The 20,974-nt window shown below is 37.9% G+C and overlaps 1 protein-coding gene across 5 annotated transcripts in view; it reads left to right on the forward strand.

The window, feature by feature from the left end:
* LOC124212453 (zwei Ig domain protein zig-8) overlaps positions 1 to 20,763 on the forward strand; it is a 508,955-nt gene extending 488,192 nt beyond the window's left edge. For 4 of the 5 annotated variants that reach the window (XM_046612492.2, XM_046612493.2, XM_069133548.1 and 1 more), the window contains 3 exons: positions 6,687 to 6,870; positions 14,939 to 15,081; positions 17,166 to 20,763. In XM_046612492.2, the coding sequence (XP_046468448.1) occupies positions 6,687 to 6,870; positions 14,939 to 15,081; positions 17,166 to 17,269 (431 nt within the window). In that variant the 3' untranslated portion in view covers positions 17,270 to 20,763. The remainder of the gene's footprint in view (positions 1 to 6,686; positions 6,871 to 14,938; positions 15,082 to 17,165) is intronic. The other variant, XM_046612494.2, reaches the window with a different exon arrangement.
* Positions 20,764 to 20,974: the final 211 nt, after the last annotated feature.

The raw sequence follows: 20,974 nt of genomic DNA on the forward strand, positions 1-20,974 counted from the left end.
TTATTTATTTTTTTAATCATAGCAATAGTAGCTAGTTTGAGGAGAATATACAAGAGAGGCATAAATAAGCGTATGCCTGACGAAGCAGTTGTTATGGCGTGATTGTTTAGGGAGTGTTAAAGTTGAATGAGGATCTTATGATAAAACATCGTGAGTTCATTACTTTATCAACTATCATACCTTCATGTAAGGCAACCTATTGTCAAATGCAAAACGCTGTACAAATTACGCAGTGCGGTTCGTTCGAAGTTGTACGAGAAATTTTAAAATTGTGGAAAATCGTCGGAAATTGTAGTATTTTGCATGGAAAATTACGAATTTTTACGAAAAATTATGAAAAACCTACAATTTTCAACTAAAAACGATTTCGATAATACGTCTTCCAGACCTCAAATTTTTCACCAACCTACACTTATCATTTTACTCTTCAGATCATTCGCAATAAATCAATTAGATAATCGAACATTCAACTCCATCGAAATCAATTCCTTTCACCTTCGCTCATTTCCTACATTCGGAGTAGTGGCACGTGAGTGCAAAATCGACCGGTACGAACCCTAAAATAGCCAATTAAACGTCTTGGCTGGGCGTAGAATAGATTCCGGAAGCTGCTTATCGAAATCTAAACGACGTGACGTTCCCCGTAACAAACACGATGTCGCATCCAGGAAAGTGGATTTTTTTAATAGTTATTCTTAGAATTTCGACTAAAAGTGCGGATTTTAATGAAAATTAAAAAAAAAAAAAAGACCATATTTTCTACAAAAAAATTAACCATCATTTAAACCTCAAACTGCAGCCCATGGTAATAATGATTTCCACAATAATCCACAAAAATACAGAGAAAATATTTAAAAAATATAGCATGGTCTTTATCTGTGAAATCATCTATAGAAAGCCATGAAATATTACAAATTGAGAAATAAAGTCACAATAATTTAAATAATACTCCATGAATTTCCTTAAAGAGTACAAATATCTACGAAGAATGACGATGATCAACAATTTTCTGCATGAAAAGTAATAAAGTCCAAATAGAAACTAGAAACCTTTGCAGGTATCAAGGAAATCTGCAACTTGAAAATGGAATAAAAAAAAAATGTTCTACATAGAATTTTGCAGAAAAATGTATCTCAAAATGAATGTCGATAAGATTACGAGAAAGTGTGAAAGACTAGTTTGGACCCTCGTTAAATGTTGTGCCTTTCTCACAAGGAATACTTATTGTAGATAAGTGTACTTAGCAGGATTTGCATCTACGTTCGAAGATTCTTCTCACCGTTGAGCATGATGTAGACTGATTTAATAAATCTATCGTATATTTTTGAACTCACCTTGTCTCGATAGTAGACTATTATGAAAGTACAAATATTTCTTATCTCTCTACATCACAAATTCTATGATATTCTACAACAAAATATGCTTATGTCGATATGTGATGTAAAAAAAAAAAAAAAAAAAAAACCGTATACATGGAATTGGCAGAACGAATAATAATCTATCAAAAAACACAAAATTAAACTCGAAAATACGATTCACTACAAACATTGACCGACCCAAAATTACACAGAATTCCAAAAAACTACGATATACCACGAAAATAAAATTGAGAAAAGTTATATGTCATGTTAGAATCGGCCTAATAAATCGTGGGAATTTCCGTATCAAATTTTCCAAGAACATGATGGTAATTATTTACACCAGAGCCAGGATTATCCATTACATTGACGCAACAAAAGCACTCACCTCATCCTTCTTCGTTACATGCAATCATTTAACCTTTTTTTTTTTACATATTAAGTAACTCTTAGAAGGCACGACTTAGATATTTTGACTGTGTTTTTTAGCACGTATGTTTTGGAAGCAATCTGTCTTATTTTTAGTTAGTTTTTCTTTCGCTTTAATGTGATAAATTTATAGGTCAAATTTTTGGAAGACCAGAAATAAAACCTCTTGCTAGAAAGAATTGCTCTTTATCTCGCTTTTCTCTCTCATACCTGCTTTTCAACTAGAGAGAAAACCGCAAGTGAATTTTTATACGATTTGAATTCATTGTTACGAGAAGACCTTGACCATTATTTGAATTGTTATGACTTTGAGTGTTCAAAGTGCTGACAATACTGTAGAAAGAGCCATGCCGCTAAAAACGAGGTGGCAAGATTTCGAATACAGAATTCTGAATGGAGATTCCTGGATCAAGCACCGTGGAGTCGCGTACAGGGATCGGGGCACAGGCTGCGCGAAACGGACGACGTCTGGTGTTTCTCCATATTTATGAGGCACGGGTATTGTATATCGGAGGAATTTTTATCATGATGAAATAACATCAAATGACATGCTAGTCTGGAGGGAACGAAAAAAAAACAACGAGGACATATAAGTAAAGCTCGCAGAGATTCTGTCTAATACGCAATATGCACCAGTGTATTTGAACATTTGATGGGAATCTCAAATATAAATCAGTTGCAACACTTTTGATTTATTCTGTTTCAAATTTTTTACGCGCATACGAAGACTTGGGAATCATACTACCGTTCGAGTGATCAAACAGTGACTTATTCCGGCTAAGTTAGTTTGATGTTCCAATTATAAAACTCAAATCTCATTTCAACACTATTCTGTAATGTCCCTCGTGCACGCAAAAGTTCCCTGTTTGAACTTTTCGATATTCAATTCATGTCATTGACATAAAAGTATAATATCGCGTTGTGTCGCCATGTCAGTCTGACAACGCATAACACTTCCCCATTCCACCGAAGAAAGTTTTGTGAAAAGTTTTGCTGAAAACTCGAAGATGGCTTATATCACCTTACGGACACCAAACTATTCAGAGGCGGAAAAAATTGCTGTTCGGCCAAAACCTTCTTCAAGTACCTGCTCGCTTTGCAGTGAAACTTTTCTTAACACACAAAAAAAAAAAGGCGCGGTCTTCTACCAACGTGTACCGGATCGATACCAGACTAATTTTGAACAACGTTATAGCGGTTTTAAGATCATATAGGAGTCCTACCTTTACCGACCGAGCAAACTCACCCTTTCTCTTCCTATATTAAATAAAGAAACGAACGAAACGGGTTCAAATTTCGATGGCGCAACGTTCTTTTGTAGCGGATTTCAGGAAAGTTATTCGTATTCCGAAATCGTAAGAAAAAAGAAAAACAATGTCAAGCTATTTTGACACGTGTCACTATTTCCACACTTCCCGCATTCCAAGGGCCAAAAAGTGCATAGCTAAGATACTTTGCACAATTCCTGAAAAAAATAATGAGGAGAAAAATGAGCCATCGCGAGACTGGTTTCATGCAATATTGACGTCGCTAGTCGAGAACTAGGAATTGCAATAATTTCCTAAATACTGAAACGAAACTTTCACAATCAGTTAGGTGTACGGGGAACGAAGAATCGCTCGTTCGTGGGGGTGAGTTTACTCGGTCGGTAAGGGTAGGTGTACTGCATGACCTTAAATTATAGATTTACGCGATATTGTTGCACGAGTTGTTTTCGGCGAGTTGGTGAAACGGTATCAGCTATCAAATAGAAGTAAGTAGGTACAAAGTTTTGCTGCAAGTTGAATGGCACGTCTCGTCGATATCGGGAAAGCATTAACTTTTAAGAGAGACACAGTTGAAGTCATATTGTAGGTGAACTTCGACGGTGTCTGCATCAAGTATGAATAAGTTTCTTTCCTCAAGTTAGTCGGTGCAACTCTATACTCTGCAACAGAGATAGAACACTGTGCAAAGTCGGAAGACTTTCTTCACAGCTGGTGAGCGTCGATGTCATGAAAAGTTGCAGCATTTCAGAAAGTCGGCATAACTGCCGTGCATAACGCTTTTGAACTTCAAGTAGTCAATTCTAGACTGCCTCCTCACTGTACGCTCTAGAAACATTCGCATGCCAGTGAGTTTAGTAAGAAATACGTGTACTTCCCAATTCTCGCAGTTCATACCTACGTACTTCACTCCGAGAAATGATAGGTAATACCGACAAATTTCGGACTTTGCAAATGAAATGTCTGAAACAATCGCGACGAAGTCGAATTTGGAATGACTTAATTATTTGATTATTGATAATGAATTGATTAATGATATAAAACGATCTAATTTACGCATTTTCTATTTGGACATGAAAATGACTATTCATTTTAAGTAATTATACAGAGGTAGTTCAATACATCATGTATTAACGACACGCAAAAGAAATAAATGCGTTATGATAAGATTAATCTAACTCAACTTCTTTTTTTTTAAATTTATTTCTTTATTTAATTCAGTAATTTCAATCTCCATGTGTAATTATTTTGCTGCAACATCATGAGTATAATCACATGGTAGTGTGTTGTATGATACATTTGTGTTTAGACGTGTTAAATTTTTAAATAAGATTCATGTAGATGTAAATGCAATACATTATATATATGTAGTAACATTTCGTTTGTGAAATAATACGGCGCATGACAGATGAAGGCGGTTCATTTCACTTAATCTCTCTATCTAATAAAAAAGTTCTGAACTAATGAAAAAGAAGTAGCAACAGGTGAAAGAGATTATAATAACAATAGTATAAAAAAGATTATAATAACAATAGTATACGCATGAAGTTGGCGGTGGAGTGAGATGCCGAAAACAAAACAAAAAGCATCTAGCAAACAAAACTTCCTTTGACAACTGTCATCGGCTGCTTATGACAGTCTTTGGCAAATATCTTTATAGGTATCTGTTTCTGACACGCAAAAAATAAACATGCAAACGAAAATTATCAAGATGATTCCCGACGGGAATTGTCTTTTTCGCGCGTTGGCGTATTGTGTATACGGCACTCAAGATCGACACGCAGAGGTGAGACTGAGTATCGTTTCAAATATATCATACTGGCAAACATGTCAGCAGAAGTAATGAAACAGAACTTGAGGAGAATTATATCAGAGAAGAAATAGGTTTTTTCGGATCCTGTAAATCCTTGATCCGGTTAACCACTAAGTAAGGGTCTTCCCAGGTTCTTTGTAGTTTCGGACATCGTCCTTTCTGTCTTCGAGGTTGAAAGAGCCAGACAGAATCTTCGGGATTAAATTTTATATCCCTGGTGTTCAGTGCCTGAGCGTCGTTTGTGCCCGTGTCATTGCGATCTCCATGCCAGCCGCGCTCGAACGACTCGTCTCCGCAGGGATGCCAAATCTCGCGTAGACGCGGAGGGGAGCGCGCATCGCGCATTTTTGAAAACAGTCCAGTTCGGTCGCCAGTGACGCCGTGCGTTCTCTCATACCACGACCATAAACGAGAGGCCCAAATATACTCTCGTATACGTTCGCTTTACGGAGTAAGGTAGATGAGTACGGCCCGAGTGTCTCTCATTATACACGGGACCGAGTGCCTATACACACATACCAAGGGTCTTGCACCCTTTCATCATACAACGAGCCCAAACGCTCTTGGTGTACTACCAATACCAAATATACTCTCATATACGTTCGCTCCTCCGAGTAAGGCAAATGCAAATCATACGAAATTCGATCGAATCGAATAAAACAAAAATCACAATACGACGGCATGAGCCAAACGGGCTGTAACAGGCATATGCACATTCCTGAACACAATCGACACATTCACGTGTGCGACACACGCTTTTATAAGTTTACAAATAAACGTTCATACGTCGTGGGTTTTTATGCCGCAAGGCTTTTCCCACAAGAGCCAATAAACATTCATAATTCGATGGCTCAAACGCGAGAGTTTTTTATTCAAGAAAACCTCAACCTCTATCCTTCATACTAATAAAAAAGATTCAATACAAAACTACGAGGCAACTTCGCCTATGAAGAAGCTTCGACAATCCACCTGGCTCGAATATCATAACGAGTTTTCAATTTGTCTGAAGCCTTAGAAATTCTACTTATAGCAAAGCTATGAATTTCTACTACTATGGGGAAAATAATAACTATAGCAAAATAAGTCGCCAAATGCAATTGGGGATGCATGGCATCGGGGGTTTTGTACATGTGAGTAGATTCGTTTACGAAAACAATCTGAGCAGACCTGCATAGGGAGCCAATAGCAATGTCGGGTTGATCCGAAACAACCGATCAACAGTTGCAGACCTGTCATCAAATTAGCACAAATAAATTCATCTGTCTAACAGACACTGTATTAGGAAATAGTGAGGCCCGAAGCACCGAGGTGGTTGGCGCGCGAAGCGCGCAGGGGCGAAGCCCCTAGTTATCCATAGAATTTAATTCGTTCATCATCGTAGAGTGGGCACTGCCATAATATATGGTTGATGTGTTACTTTTTATTCCCACGTTGACATCTGAAGTTATCTACCAGTCCGTTACGTTGAAGGGAGAACGCAGGGTTGTAATGACGTGATCTAAACTAACAGTTATCTCTTACTATAGGTATCGCGTGAACCCGTACAATCATGTGAAATCATTTACTATGAGTTGGAAATATTTAACACCGCGTAAAATTTTCGGAACGAATTTGCAAACATACAAGATGATGTCACGAAATCATGAAAATACGCTTAGAATCCCAATTGAGATCATTAAAAACTATTGCGCCATAATAATTTTTAGAAAAGTGGGGAATATCCGTGTATCGATTACAAAATAAACTTCAAGAAATGAATAATTATGATATGCTTCGAATAAAATAAACCATGCAATGTTGTGTTGTCTTCCTGATTTACAGACCCATCGGTACAAATAGTCGACGGAATGGGACAGCCGTTGAGGGACAAGTATTACGAAGCTGACAGTACCATTGAACTTCTGTGTGTGGTGCGACACATCGCGATGCAGATGCAGTATAGTGTCGTTCAATGGCTTCACGGGAACAGAACGCTCAATTACGATACGACAAGAGGAGGTATAAGGTGAGCTCAGAACATGCTAAGATAATTTCATCAGCGTGCATTGCAACCCATTAATCAGTCGGTAAATGCAAACATACTTATTAGTCATAAACCTGTGATTCCAAGTGCCATTGATCGGTGGCTCTGAATGCCACTTGCAAATTCAAGGAGTAATGGAACCACGTCGATTCTCTGCACAGTTGCCTTAACGAATTTATTTGTTGATTTGAAGAGATGGTGTTACGGATGATATGACACTTCGATTCCAGAAACGGCTATCAGACTCAGCGAGAGTGCACCTGAATGAATATCAATTTTCTAATTTAGTTGAAACAGGGACTATGTGCCGCGATTACGCTGCTCGACTAGTCGCCATTTTGCATTTCAACGGCATCTCGACTACAGTTAAGGTATAGCTGTTTCAACCTACTGAAATGCATTGGCTCAACGTCCATAGCAAACGAACACGGCTTATTTCAAAAGCATCTGTAGCCGGTACATTTCTATTTCTCATTTTTTGCAACCCAAATCCTTATTCTATACTAGCCAAATGATCAATGCACATATATTTAGGACAGCAAATAGATCTTCAACCGAGTAGCTACGAATATTGAGTTTACATGTTAATTGTGCTGATTGCAATAGGAGAACGAAAGCGTGAAATCGTTAGGGTAAATTGTACGTATATTTCGGCGAACACAACACTTTGAAACTATTCGAGAAAACGTTTCGTGCGTCGGCAGGTTGCCGTGGCACTTACCCTCAACCCCTTTTCATTGTTAGAAGTGCTCTCCAGGGGCTAGGGCACTCTTGGTCACATGTACGGTCGGATGTTCTCTTTACCTTGAGACACCGGGATTCAACCTTCCTGGATACGTCTTATCGCTAACCAGTTCTCTACCGTTATTTGCTATGGTCGACTGTCCGCGTACGTAATTTAACAGAAACTAGTTGAACCCTAAGCTCACTCTTAAGATTCATTTTCAGTATTAGAAATTCCAGTTTACCTAATAACATTTTCACTTTATCATTCAATCGATCAACAATGCGAACTGGCCATCGTGCTCTAATCATACGTTCATCACATCCTTACGGTATCACTAACAATCCCCCAGTATTGTTTCATTCCACAAAAAATTTGAGCGTTCTACTCCACTCTACAAGCTATGATTGTGTACACGTCTGAAGATCTATGGTTCAGCTTACTCCAAAGTGAATTGGCTCAAACGGGAAATAGGAGGAGTACGACGGTGAGGGTGAGAAGAGGATTCCCGAAGGCAGAGTAGGATTCCCGCGACGCATGTGACTATGTGTGCCCGTTGTATACGATAGCGAAAGGCAATCCGACCAGAGAAGTTGGCTAGGTTAGTGCTTCCAAGTTATAATCTACTGTCAACAATTTGAGCCTGGGTGTAGGAAGAAGACTTAGCAAGAGGTTGGTGAAGTCAAGCTCATACCAAGTGAAATTACGGATTTTCTGTATTAGTCCTCGCATTTCACAGGCACGTTTATGTGCGCTGAATACACCCAACAGGCCTTGAGTACTCTTGGGAATCCCGACGAAATTCAATTACAGTTCCCTACGACGTCCCTAACATCGGTTTTCAAAGCGAAGATGTCAACCTCCCATTAAACAATTAAATTTCCCCTCGTATGAAGATAAAAATTTTCTTCCAGCCAGTATGATACGTCCTCAGAGACGCTTCTTCATATCTTCCGTATCCCACCGCTGTCACCAGTTTCACATTGCGTCAGAGTATTCAGTAATTCATTAACGAAGCAATTGGAAAAAATTATCAAACTGAAAAATTCGCTGCAATCACAAACGAAAAAAAAAAGGTGAAAGTCTCTGTACTCATACATTTGCAGTATGTACTGCCGATATAAGTAGAACATACGTCTGCAGAAAGAAACGTAGAGTAAAGTTAGCAAACTTGGCAGAATTTGGCTACACTAATCGTAAGCTGGACAAAACCTACTAATGGAAAGCCTTAACTCTCAATCGCGAGTGCGAGCGACGTTTTGCCAAAAGCTCGTAGCAGTCACGCTTACCAACGTCAGCAGATTCTGAAACGCGTCAACTTAACGAGACCCACCCTCACATGGATCAATTTACCTCACACCATCCTCACGTGATTCTAAGCGCCCGTCTAATACACTAACGGCGGTTACATTCACCGATATACAGCTGAATGGGTGAAATTGGATAAACAAGATAAACTAAACTAACGTACGACATGTTCAATCGTAAAAAACGGGGTTTTCAACCAACTTTGAAAACCCTCTAATCCTTACAATATCCATCGTTATCTCGATCAGTATAAACAAAATTCTATCATATGTTCTACGCCTCGCTTCTAAAACTCATGCTCCTGTGCATTTCACTATTCTGAGAATACGCAATGTTGATGGGTTTGTTAGTCAAAACCTAATGAATAACACAGGTCTACAACCAAAAAAGTGCACCAGTTTTTTTTATAGTGTTTCTTATGGATTTTCACTCACTGAAACCGGAAAAAATACTGAAACGAATCCATCACGTCAGGTTTTTTCTTGAAATGGTGTTTGTAGTTTCATTTCGAGTAAAACTCCCGTTTATTTCGAAATTTGGTGTACTGTTCTTGATGCTAAAAATCCAATGGCATAATGATTTCTTACTTCCATTTAATATGTATCAGAGTGAGACTTAAAAATAAATACAAATACGAAAACAGAAAATGGGAAACGGAAGCGTGTTCGGAGACGTATCGAAGAGAAGAGAAGGTTTTATAGGCGAAAAGAATGAACACGCAATGCTGACTATATTTCATAAAGAAATTGTTTGTTGAATTTTATAAAAAATATTGTTTAGTTCTTTGTAATAAAACGTTTTTTTTTTACTATCGTTATGCTTTGTCATGCAAACACCTTGTATTTTGCAAGAGTACTGGACGTGATCGACAGGAATGGAAGTCATTTTTAGGTTCAGCAAACTCGAAAACATGATATTTACCAAAAACATCCCACGCGGCTGAAAATAAAATATACTTTTCTGCAGACCTGTGTAATCACATGTACATGAAGTGCTTTCGACAGTAGAGGTGATGGGATAGGTACATGGCTACTCTAGATATACGAGCAGAGCTGCAACATGCGATTGTTAATTTGATTTCGGCCAGAAGTTTTTTCCGGGTGACAGATCGAGCCCCTAAATTTCGGTCACCTTTATGCTAATTTCTGGGAAACATACAGGAAGAATAATGCGGGATAGGGAGTGAAGAGGCAAGTCATTGTCCCGACTATAATTCAAGTGAATGCACTTCAACGACCAGTTATTATTGTTCACGTGGTGAATCTAGGTAGATTTTAGCAAGTTACCGGGGTGCCACAGGGAACTGAGTTTGTATAGCAAACGCTAAATGGGGCTGCGTGTCACAAGGCAGAATAGAGAAATAAATGAAGCTGGACACATGAGTCCTTGGGTCTGCGACTTGCAAATTTAACATTGAAACAATTCTGAACCAACCGATAGAGTTTTTGACTCTACCCTGAGCCTTGGGTCATTCCCAAGTTTCTGAATTGGGAGTTTCTCTGCTGTAACGAGCTTTCAAGAGTCGTCCTGGTCATGACGTCCAAGAGTGCATACTAAAACCTCTTCCACGAACACTGATGAAAAACAGCGAAATACTTAATGCTATGTTGGCAGAATATGACATATTAGTGCAACGCACTCCCCCCTCCCTGTAATTAGCTAGTAGTAGAGATGTTCGAGCTCAGGTGATGGCGCCAGTCCTTATCTTGGACTCAGGTAGTTTAGATATTAATAAATCGCTATGAATTAATTGTCCTTATGCCTCATTTGAGCATATCTCCGGTTACCACAATTTTCATCTTTTCGAAAATCATTAATAAACACCACGGGGCAAGAATATTATCTGGTGTTAGAACGCTTCGATGGCAGTCGTTTTCATGCTGGATAAAAACTCATAGCAAATACTGTTATTCAATGATGTGATAATACATGAGTGCTAGAATAACTGAGTTGGAAAACATAAAATCATGTGATTAGGTATAGACACTCAACGTGGCCCACGATAACAATACAGACTCACGAAGACGTCTCCAGAGTCGGTTATAAAAAGTTTGGAAGTCAGTCTGAGTTGTGGTTTAGCCCTTTAGCGCCGCAAAGAAACCGCGGGCGTTCGTCGATGCAACAGCTGACTCTCCTCCGCTTCTCAGATCTGCTACTTACGATTTCTCTGCATCCGTATTGAAGTAACATTGCAGAACAGACGATCAAGTTTCTCGGCTTTTACCTTTCCACAGAAATTTTACTGGTGGTGTTCGGTGAAATCGCAGCTCGACTGCCATGTCATCATCAATTTTTCAATGATTCTGCATGCGAATAACGTTTCACCGATCATTTTCAGAATTTCATTCGATTTTTCTCTTACTTATTTATTCTCGTTATTTCACGTATGCTGTGGAATCCGCTTTGAAGCAACCTAATCGTAATCCGCATTCAATAAGCGGCTTTGCTTCTTACGGTAAACATATGACCTTGATCACTTGTCACAAGCAGAGCACCGTGAATTAGGAATTCGGAGAAATTGCATATTGTGCTGCGAATTTGGAAAGTGGGCGATTTCTGATAAGTCTAAAGTTTACAGCATCAGCAAAGGCGAGCGCTGTAATCACACGAGTTAGGTATCACCGACTACACGCAGATGTAAGGCACGATCTTTTCTCTAACTCCTGTAAATAAAATTTCGATTTAATCTTTCCGGTCACAGTGGGATGGTCAACGTCTCAACTCAAAAAATTTCATGACGTAGCCTTATCACAGTTTATTTACAACTTCAAATGACCCTTGCTACTTCGTATAACCCCAAAAACCCGCGAGTAACAATATTCAGGCCAAAAGATTAAGTTGAACAATCTGTAAATGAAAGGGTTAAGAGGCAACGGATGTGCTACTGATGGCACGTTAAAGTGGAGCTAGGTAACTTACACTTAATGACATAGTACGTGCGATTGAGTTATTTGAAAGTGTAGGTACTTGCGCCAAAGAAAACTCTCATGTGTAAAATAAAACTTTTCAGTTATGCACATGCACCAACGTCGTTTTACTGCACTTTTTGAAGATCTTAACTTTCCAAGTAGGTGTTGCCGTTAGTGGCATCTTCGTTGCTTCTCAAATCAAACTTTCATCCAACGGTGTTGGCAACAATAACGTATGTCACGCGTGCACATCAACGATACCTGCCTCGTGTGATCACAGTGCTTATCTTGGCTCATGCTGCAACGTTAATACTAAGACTCGTCTGATTGCATCGAACCAATTTCGAACGCGTATTCGTGTCAATGCAGCACTCGCCTTTGCCGCTGACAATATACAATTTCGATGTTCCTATTGTTGTAACCTGAATACAAAATAGTTAGGCTAAGGTCCGACGGACAAATTAGAAACTTATGTACGTTTGGGGACAATGAATCTGAGACCGGTTGGTGTCAGCCATAGAAGGTTGGTTATTTAGAGATCATCTCATGTATACTTGGGGACAATGAATCTGAGACGGCTAATTTTTTACACTAGACAGTTATGTTGGCAACATAGAGAAACCTGTAGTGCCATAGTCGGCAGAGCAACAAACTCAGTCTCAATAAATATGACGTAACCCATGACCGTCGCTGACGTGTCAATCCTACAAGTCATTACCCCCGCGGTATTCTAAGGTTAGATTCGACGGTCATGGGTTATATTATGTTTCTTGAGATTGAGTTTGTTTCGCGCTCGACCGACTATGGCGCTGTAGGGGTCTCTGTGTTGCCAACATAACTGTCTAGTGTAAAAAATGAGCTATCTTAGATTCATTGTCCCCAAGTGTACATGAGATGTTCTCTCTAAACAACCAACCTTCTATGGCTGACATCAACCGGCGTCAGTTTATAATGAGACGCGTAATATGAAGAAGGGTAAAAACGTATTATCCATTCATAAATGTTGTAACGAACTAGAAGCTACAGAATAAATAGAACCGGTTCGTTAGCTTATGAAGTGAACAAACAAGCAGCAAAATTAAAAGATGAGGAAATATCCTTTAACGGCAATGCGTGTTTACAGTTTATAGTCTGAGACAGGACTGCTTTTACAATAATGTTAGTTTACATAGTAACCTCATTCATTTTGTAACATATGAAAGATTTTATATATCTTTTGTCTGTGACCACTACTAGATCAGAAAGGGGGGGGAGGAACGAATGATTTCACCTTTTGTAACAATATTATTCGTTGTCTAATGAACTTCTGTAGAATTTTATCCAGGCCAATCAGGCGAGTAACCTTTTAAAGCTACCACCCAATGTAACAAAGAACTTATGAAAATAAAGGTTTCATTTAAAGAAATTAGAAAAATATTTTATTGCACATAATTTGAAAATTATAAATAGTTCTGTTTGTTATTTCTTTTTTTCTGATAGAAATAGAGATAAATTATATGGTATTTTCATTCATTCATTCATTCAATCACTCTCGTATTCGCAACATAAATTTCTGGTCAAAAGATGTATGAGAAAAAATATTATAAATATAATTGTCTGCAGTGACATAAAGCCGAAGTGGTAATTTTACCATATAGTCGTATTATACAGCCCGTGAACTCCAGCAACCGGATGTTGCACGAATATTTTGTGGTCTGAAGCACATGTTAAATCGTAGTCGACTTTTACAGTAGTTAATTACTGTTGTCAGCGTGTTCATTTCCTGATAGCATTTTTTAACGGTGAGAGACACTCGTACTGGACATTGTCATACACACGTATATATAAATCTCCGGAGGTTTCATTTTGTGAAATGAATGTGAGGGGGGAACAATATTTTTGTGCGCCGAAACTGAATAAAGAAGCTGAAAATAAAAGATGGCAGACGACAACGTGAAAATTATGGAATGAATGTTTAAAAACTGATACTACTTCAGTTTAACATAAAATTGAATTTTATCACGAGAATATTTGCGCGTCATGGAAAAATTTTTTAATTGTATATTCAATTAAAAAATTTAGCCTTCAACGACTCAAGTGAAATCGTATTTCTTCGATATAAGGGTCGTTATACTTGTTCGATTTTGATGAATTGAGCATGGTTTCAGTTATAAATAGAATTATTAAAAACCATCTGAATTCTTAAATAAGAAATTAATAAAACTCTAAGCTTCTCTTCTTTACTTTTTACTTGATCTTTTTCTCCTCTTCTTTGGTGTGTAAAACTCAACGTCTTTCTGTCTGTCTGTCCGGATGTTACCTTATAACTCCAGAACAACTCAACCAATTTTAATTCTGTATTTTTTTGTGGATAGCTACTTCGTCTGGTCAGGTTTTAGACTATATTTTGTTATAATCAATTCAATAGTTTTGGAGATATCAGAATATTTGCAAACCAAGTCGGAACGGGATTACACACTTATGCGAATGCTGACTGAACGATTACAGATAGAGGAAAGTTATGTTGAAGCGTTCTCAAGGTTTCGAAGAGCTCTCCAAAACAAAAAAAAAAGTCTTTGAGAGCATATCGCAATGTCTGATAGTTTTGCCATAAGGGGCATTTGAAAATATTCACAGGTAGAGCCACAACGTACTGCTAGAGTCTGAAGTTACAAAGGATGTACGTTGTATTAATGAAATTCAACTTGATTATCTTTGGTCACAGGTTCTAAATTTTTTATATCTATAATTTCTTATCGTTTCGACACTATATTGTCAACTGTAAATTCAATGCCAAAGTATGATACTCCATTTTCGTAAGAATTAAAATATCCAGACAAAGATGTTACGAATTACCCGAGCATTTTCCAAAATTATATGAGTTCAATGTTATTACATTTGTGATCGGTCGGTGATACGCTTATTCTCTCTAAATAGATATTCTGAACAGCTTCTAGATTTTAAATATGGTAATACGATTTCCCTTCGTCCTTTTCACTAACAGAAATAAGGATTTATTGCATTAAAACTCGGTGTGTTTTCCACTCCCCAAGATAGAACAAGAAATCAAGGTGGAAAGGAACAGAGAAATCTGTGGGGTCTTGAATTCATTTGCAAATTATTGTTTCAGTGTAAAGACAAACTTGATGGAAGAAGGGGCGAACTCTACACTTAGCATAGCGAGGGTTGGCCCCGCAGACAGCGGAAACTACACCTGCACGCTAACGATGATGCCAGACCAACCCGCTATTGTTCACGTGCACGTGCTTAACGGTGAGTGTCATGACTTGGAGCCCCTTTAACCCTTTGAATTACACATTGTTGTGCTAAGTCAACTTTTATAACAAGATAGAATTCGCTGGTTTTTGAGGTCGCTGATTACGAATCTGAAATCAGATATCAAAACTTCAAGATGGCGGATTCAATAAGGCGGACGAAAATTTAAAATTCAATCAAATCCGGTCAAAAAAACTCTATGCAGGGGCTTACGGACACGCTGATTAGATTCGCCATACTGAATGTCCAAAATCTGATTTCAGATTCGTAATCAGCGATCACAAAAGTCCCTGGACAGAGTTTTTTCTGCGGATACGATTGAATTTGAAATTTTTGTCCGCCATATTAGATCCACCATCTTGAATTTTTTAAATCTGATTTCTGATTCGTAATAAGCCACCCTAAACACTTATAAAATATGTAAAACATGTATATGTGTATGTGTTTTCTTTCTCGAAAATGAATTATTTCTTCAATTATTACGATTTTTTACAATCAATTCGTTTCAAACAATAATAATTCACATTATATTGCAATAATAACCGTCGAATATTGGAAACCTATTAGTATATTATCAGAAATAGCCAAAAAACCGCAAAGAAATATGTTGTTGAGTTCTCTGAATATACAAAAAATGGATATGAATTAGGTGTTCAGAATACTTACCATTATGACCCAAAGGGTTAGCCATTCGCTCGTATTAAATTTATCGCACCAGATCTGCCTATCAAAATTGATTAAAGAACTTGACGAAGTATCTAATATAATAGAACAGGTTGATTGATTTATTAAGGAAATTACAGATATATAAACAAGCTAGTAAATAAAGTTTAAAAGTATAATTGTTTATAAGTTGACATTAGTTTCATAATTTTGAGCTACAAAGTGTTCGGTCCAAATTTTATGTATAGTGTGTGCTACCTGTGCACATTTTACATGGTGAGGATAACCCCGACATGCGACTTTGCAAGACGGATTTTGACCCTGATATTAAAGGTTACACGTGGCCAAAGTTTTGTATTACGTTGAAAAAATTCCTTTCGGCTGGAGCGTCAAGTGTTTAAAAAAAACTGTAGTGCGCCCTGAATTATCTAGTACCATCAAAAAAATGTCCTGTGCGTCGAAATAAATCTCCAAAAATGAAGAAAGAATTAATGCTGAATTATTTGTGTACCGACAAAATGAGAGCATAAGTTTTTCTCATCTTAATGGCCTAAATTTTCAATAATCTTAGTCGAGTTGGCCGTCCAACTTCTAATTTTCCGAATGTTCTTTATTGAAATCATTTGATGGGGGTTTGATAGTTCGCTTTGGAAATTTAGTGGCCAAATATGTCTTTCAAATTTGAAAATCAAAGTTTGCTGGTCAAGCTGGCCTCTGTTATATCGACATTTTCAAATCTCCTTTCTGCACTCGTTTTGCGGCTGTTTAAAGATGATCGGTACTCTATTTGCAATTTTGGCAGTGAATAGTTTTCCTTAGAACAGATGAAATTAAAAATAATATTGGAGCGCTGTAGCTCTGTGAATATATTGTTCAATCAAAAAAGTAAGAAGTAGGTTTTTATCTACTTTTTTGATTGAACAATATATTCACAGAGGGGGAAAACAATGTAATACTTTTACATGATTATTCACCAATCTTTGAATTTCTTGAAAATGACCACCAGTTTTTGGTCAACAAAAGAAGAACCGTGAATTCAAATCGAAAAAGATTGGTGAATAATCATGTAAAAGTGTCACATTTTTTTCCCTTTTTCAATTGCGAAGTCGTAGTATAAAAGTCATTCTGACAGTTAAAATTGTAACTGAGATCCACTTGAAGATCTACGACAACAGAATAGTTTCACACGGAAATTACTATTCTTGCATCATTCGTAACGATCTTCAGATGATATATTCGATCCGTTCTCCGTTTTTGCATTAAGGATGTCCTGGCTCTACATTCTCAACCAAAAGTGAATCTCAGGTCGATTAATTATTCGAAACCTAACGTTTGCCGTGGAATTTTCATTTCAGGTGGGCGAGGAGGGTGGAGGAGGTCAATTTGAACGTGGTGTTTGAGTATGATCTTTGTTTCAGGAGAAAGTTTAGCGGAGTTGCATCACGGCTCAGCGAGTAAACGCGATGGGGTCTGTCTTCCAATTCTCCTTGGTTTCCTACTACGAATCGTCGTGGTGAGATGAAGAACCGAAACCAGCGCATCCCGCGCAAATACTTACGTTCTACCATACAAGAGACTGAACGAAGCTTACCTTTAGTGATGGTGAAGGAGCAGGGAAGAATAAATTATGAACAGAGTGTTTTCTATGGCTTGATTGGACCTTACGTAGAAAACCAGCATTGAAAATTTGAATTACCTGGAAAACTCATACCCTGTTTCATGTAAAAAGAAGTGGTGATTTGTTAGATATAAGCGCAGTAACTCTATAATACATCAGGAAAAAAATTGATTCTCTATCTCTGTGCATACCGCAGTATCGACTGTGTTCAATTATATTTCGAGACTAGTTTTCGAGATTGCAATGTAGTACTGATCCTTTCTGCTATATGTCACCCATTCAGAGAGAATTGAACTTATTTCTTACAATTCCTTTGTTTATGTGCTTCCATGGCTTTATATTGTTGTTCGGTGTACAAGATATACGCCACGCTAAGTGTTTTTCGTACTTTTGCACTTTTATGTTCGTGTTAAAAAATTTGTCATGGAACAAACAAAAAAGGAATGTCATTCCAAAGATAAAGAGAGCGGTAATTTTGAGGATATCGCAAAAGAATACGAAACCTCAAAAAGGTTATATCACACGATGATCAAAAGTAAAAACCGTGTGCATAATCAGCAGAATGATACAGATGGGCTGATGTTGAGAGTCAAGAGTATTAGCAAGTAAGGAGAGGGCAGCTTTTTGGTCCAATCTTAGTTTATTAAATTAGTAGGCTTGTATACAAGGTCAAACCGGCATACTTTTTTCACGGGTAAAGCTCGATCAATGGACTAGACACTCAACTGAAATATATTCTTATTCATTCACAAACAGGTGGATGATGTACAAAATCCCGAATAACCAAATACACGAAAATTTCAATGCAGAATGTTCAAAATTTTGAAATGTCATGATTCCGAGGTACTAAGATCTGAAGCTACAAGACTTTGAATTTGAAAGGCTCCAAATGCCAGGGTTCCGAATAATTTGTTTCCAAACTTTCAAAGCTGCGGTAGTGTAATATTCAGGGTGACTGATGTCCTGAACGACGAATCACAAAGCAAGTGAGACTTTTAGAACGCATTTCGATGGTGCAAAGTCCTGAATCATCACTGCGCATGCGCGAGCCACCTGCACATGAGCTTTCAGTGAGCATATATACTGTATGTGAGTGCAAAGGATTCGATACAAAGACATTTCAGAACCTTGCTACATCAAAGTGCAGTTATTTACTGATACGACCATTTAGAAGTTTGTGCATTGTAGATTTTGAACCTTCAGTATTTGGCCGTTTGAACTGTTGGTCATTCGGAATGTTGAATAATCGGGATTGTGCACTTGCGGAGCTCTCATTTTCGAAATCCAGCGTATTCTACTTCTTGCATTCACAAGGTTTTGATGTATCAGAGTTTGGCTTTTAAAATAATCAGATCACGGGCTTTTGATTATTCGGAATCCTAGACTCTACTCCAACATGATGTCTTTCACCTAAGAAGATGATTTCTGACAATTCGTTGAAAATGTCGAAGTTCAAAAAACGCCAGTATCTTTGAACCTTGAGACGTTGAATCTTCGTGGTAAAGATTCAACGAAAATTAAGCTGAACTTGCTTGCCTTGCACCGGCATTTAGTTAGAAGATGGGATCATGGATAGCATTTGGACTCAAAAGAGAATTAGTCCTTGAATAGCTAAATAACTGAAAAGGACAATTAAAAAAGGCTGTAAGTGCCATTGTTTGCAAGAAAAAAATATCCTACCGATCGGTCATTATGGAGTGAAGTGAAAGCAGTTTTTCTTCAGTTTTTCCCCAATTATTTGTTACAAGCACTTACAGCATCTTGTAATTATCCATTTCAAATACTAGACACCAATTTCGTGGAGTCCCAAAAAATGATCGGCTCAGCTATGGTAGCCTCAGGGATTACTATTTAAATGATTAAACAAACTGACCCGTAAGGCAAGTTCTACCATAATTGTGTGCGGAGCCTCTTTTGAAAAGATAACTTATGGCTTCAACCGTCTAAGATCGCTACAGGAAAAGCCATTGCATCCTGGATGATCCGGAGATCATGGAACGCAATAAAAAAGGTTGATTTTTCGGTCCTCCACGCTGTTTTTGTAACACTATCTTTGTTCACGCCACTTCGTTCCGCAGCCGAAGTCGACGCATGGTGAGTGCTAAGAGTTTAAAATTTATGTGTATCCACTTCGCTTTTTTTAGGTTTTGTATCCGTAACTAGGTATGGACCTATCGACTTAAATTCTGAGTAGTGATCGCTCAATACGGTCAATTTTTAAGAAACTCTCTTGAACTGGCACTACATAAATTGACTTATCTTTTATGTAAAACGGTAAAATCAACTTTTGGCTGCTTCTTATTTTAGTTTGGCATTTCAATTCTGTTGTGCATTTTTATTCAGATGGAACCTTGAGCTTGCTCTATATTTTTTAATCTTATGAGAGACAAGAGAGAGTTTTCATCCGGTGGCCTATGACGTCCGCAAGCAGAGTAACCAGCTCTATCGTAAGATCCTAAAGGAAGTTTTCCTTGTGTGGGGAGAAGAATAATGGATAATTGAACAATAGCTACGGGTCCCAGGTCTCATTATATTCAGGTCCGCAAGTTACTAATTTAAAAGCGCTTAACTCTGTCACCCTGAGTAATATCACTTCTAACTATCACCGAAATAACTCATCGAAAGGTGTTCAATGATTCATATGAGGCTCCATCCCAATATTTCTTTGTTAAAAAACACAGGACCATGGCAATTGAAACCTGATAAGGATTTAAGGTATTTTTTGAAGAAAAATGCCACTATTTTTCAAGGCGCTTTTGGATTGCTGCAGTGAAGATTCACTTTTGGTGGACATCCTAACTTGATAGAATTCTTAAGGGTCCCTCTCAAATCAAAGGCCTTCTGGATAACACTACTGTCATCTAAGTAATTTTCTACCAAAGCGGGTAAGATATCTTATTGAAGAGAGTAACAAACTGATTTCTGAAGTAGCAATACAAGAGAGGGGTGTCAGAATACAGATTCCTTTCCACTCACCGATATTATTTTCACCCAAACACAAACCCTTTTCCACAATGACGTCAACACCTCTGTCACCGCAAACAACCCCTGCTGTACCAACGTTTTATCAACCAAAGGTCAACATCTCGCTGCTTTACTTACAGTTTGCTAAATTTCATCATCATTTCTTAACGACGGTCGCGGTATAGCGGAGACGTAAACCCTTCTCTATGGAACGTTCACTCTCAGGAATTGCCTGGTTCACTTTAGGCGGCTTCCAGTACGATGTCAAACATCCTAAATTCCATAATTATTATTTTCAAGAACTGTTAGTCGATTTAAATTCCGGTGTGGTATCAACCACGTGAAATTCTTTCCCCGTGACTCCGACAACTGTTTGTCGGTGCAATTTCCGATCCGATATTAACCACCCCACATTCCACAATCAACAGTTGCAAAAATTGATTGTGATAGTCTTTTCGTCTGCTTCAGATTAACTGAGCTGATCCAGGATGTAATGTATGTAATAGTGTAAGGTGATCAAACAATTGCTTCACATGCGCTACATACCGCTCTTGCGCTTTCTGTAATTCGCTTACCACACATACCTCCACGTACACACTATATACTCATACGTAGAGCTCGTTTTATAAATAGTATTCCCACTAC

The sequence above is a fragment of the Neodiprion pinetum genome, chromosome 2, assembly GCF_021155775.2.
Source record: "Neodiprion pinetum isolate iyNeoPine1 chromosome 2, iyNeoPine1.2, whole genome shotgun sequence".
In the NCBI taxonomy this organism is placed as follows: Eukaryota; Metazoa; Arthropoda; class Insecta; order Hymenoptera; family Diprionidae; genus Neodiprion; species Neodiprion pinetum.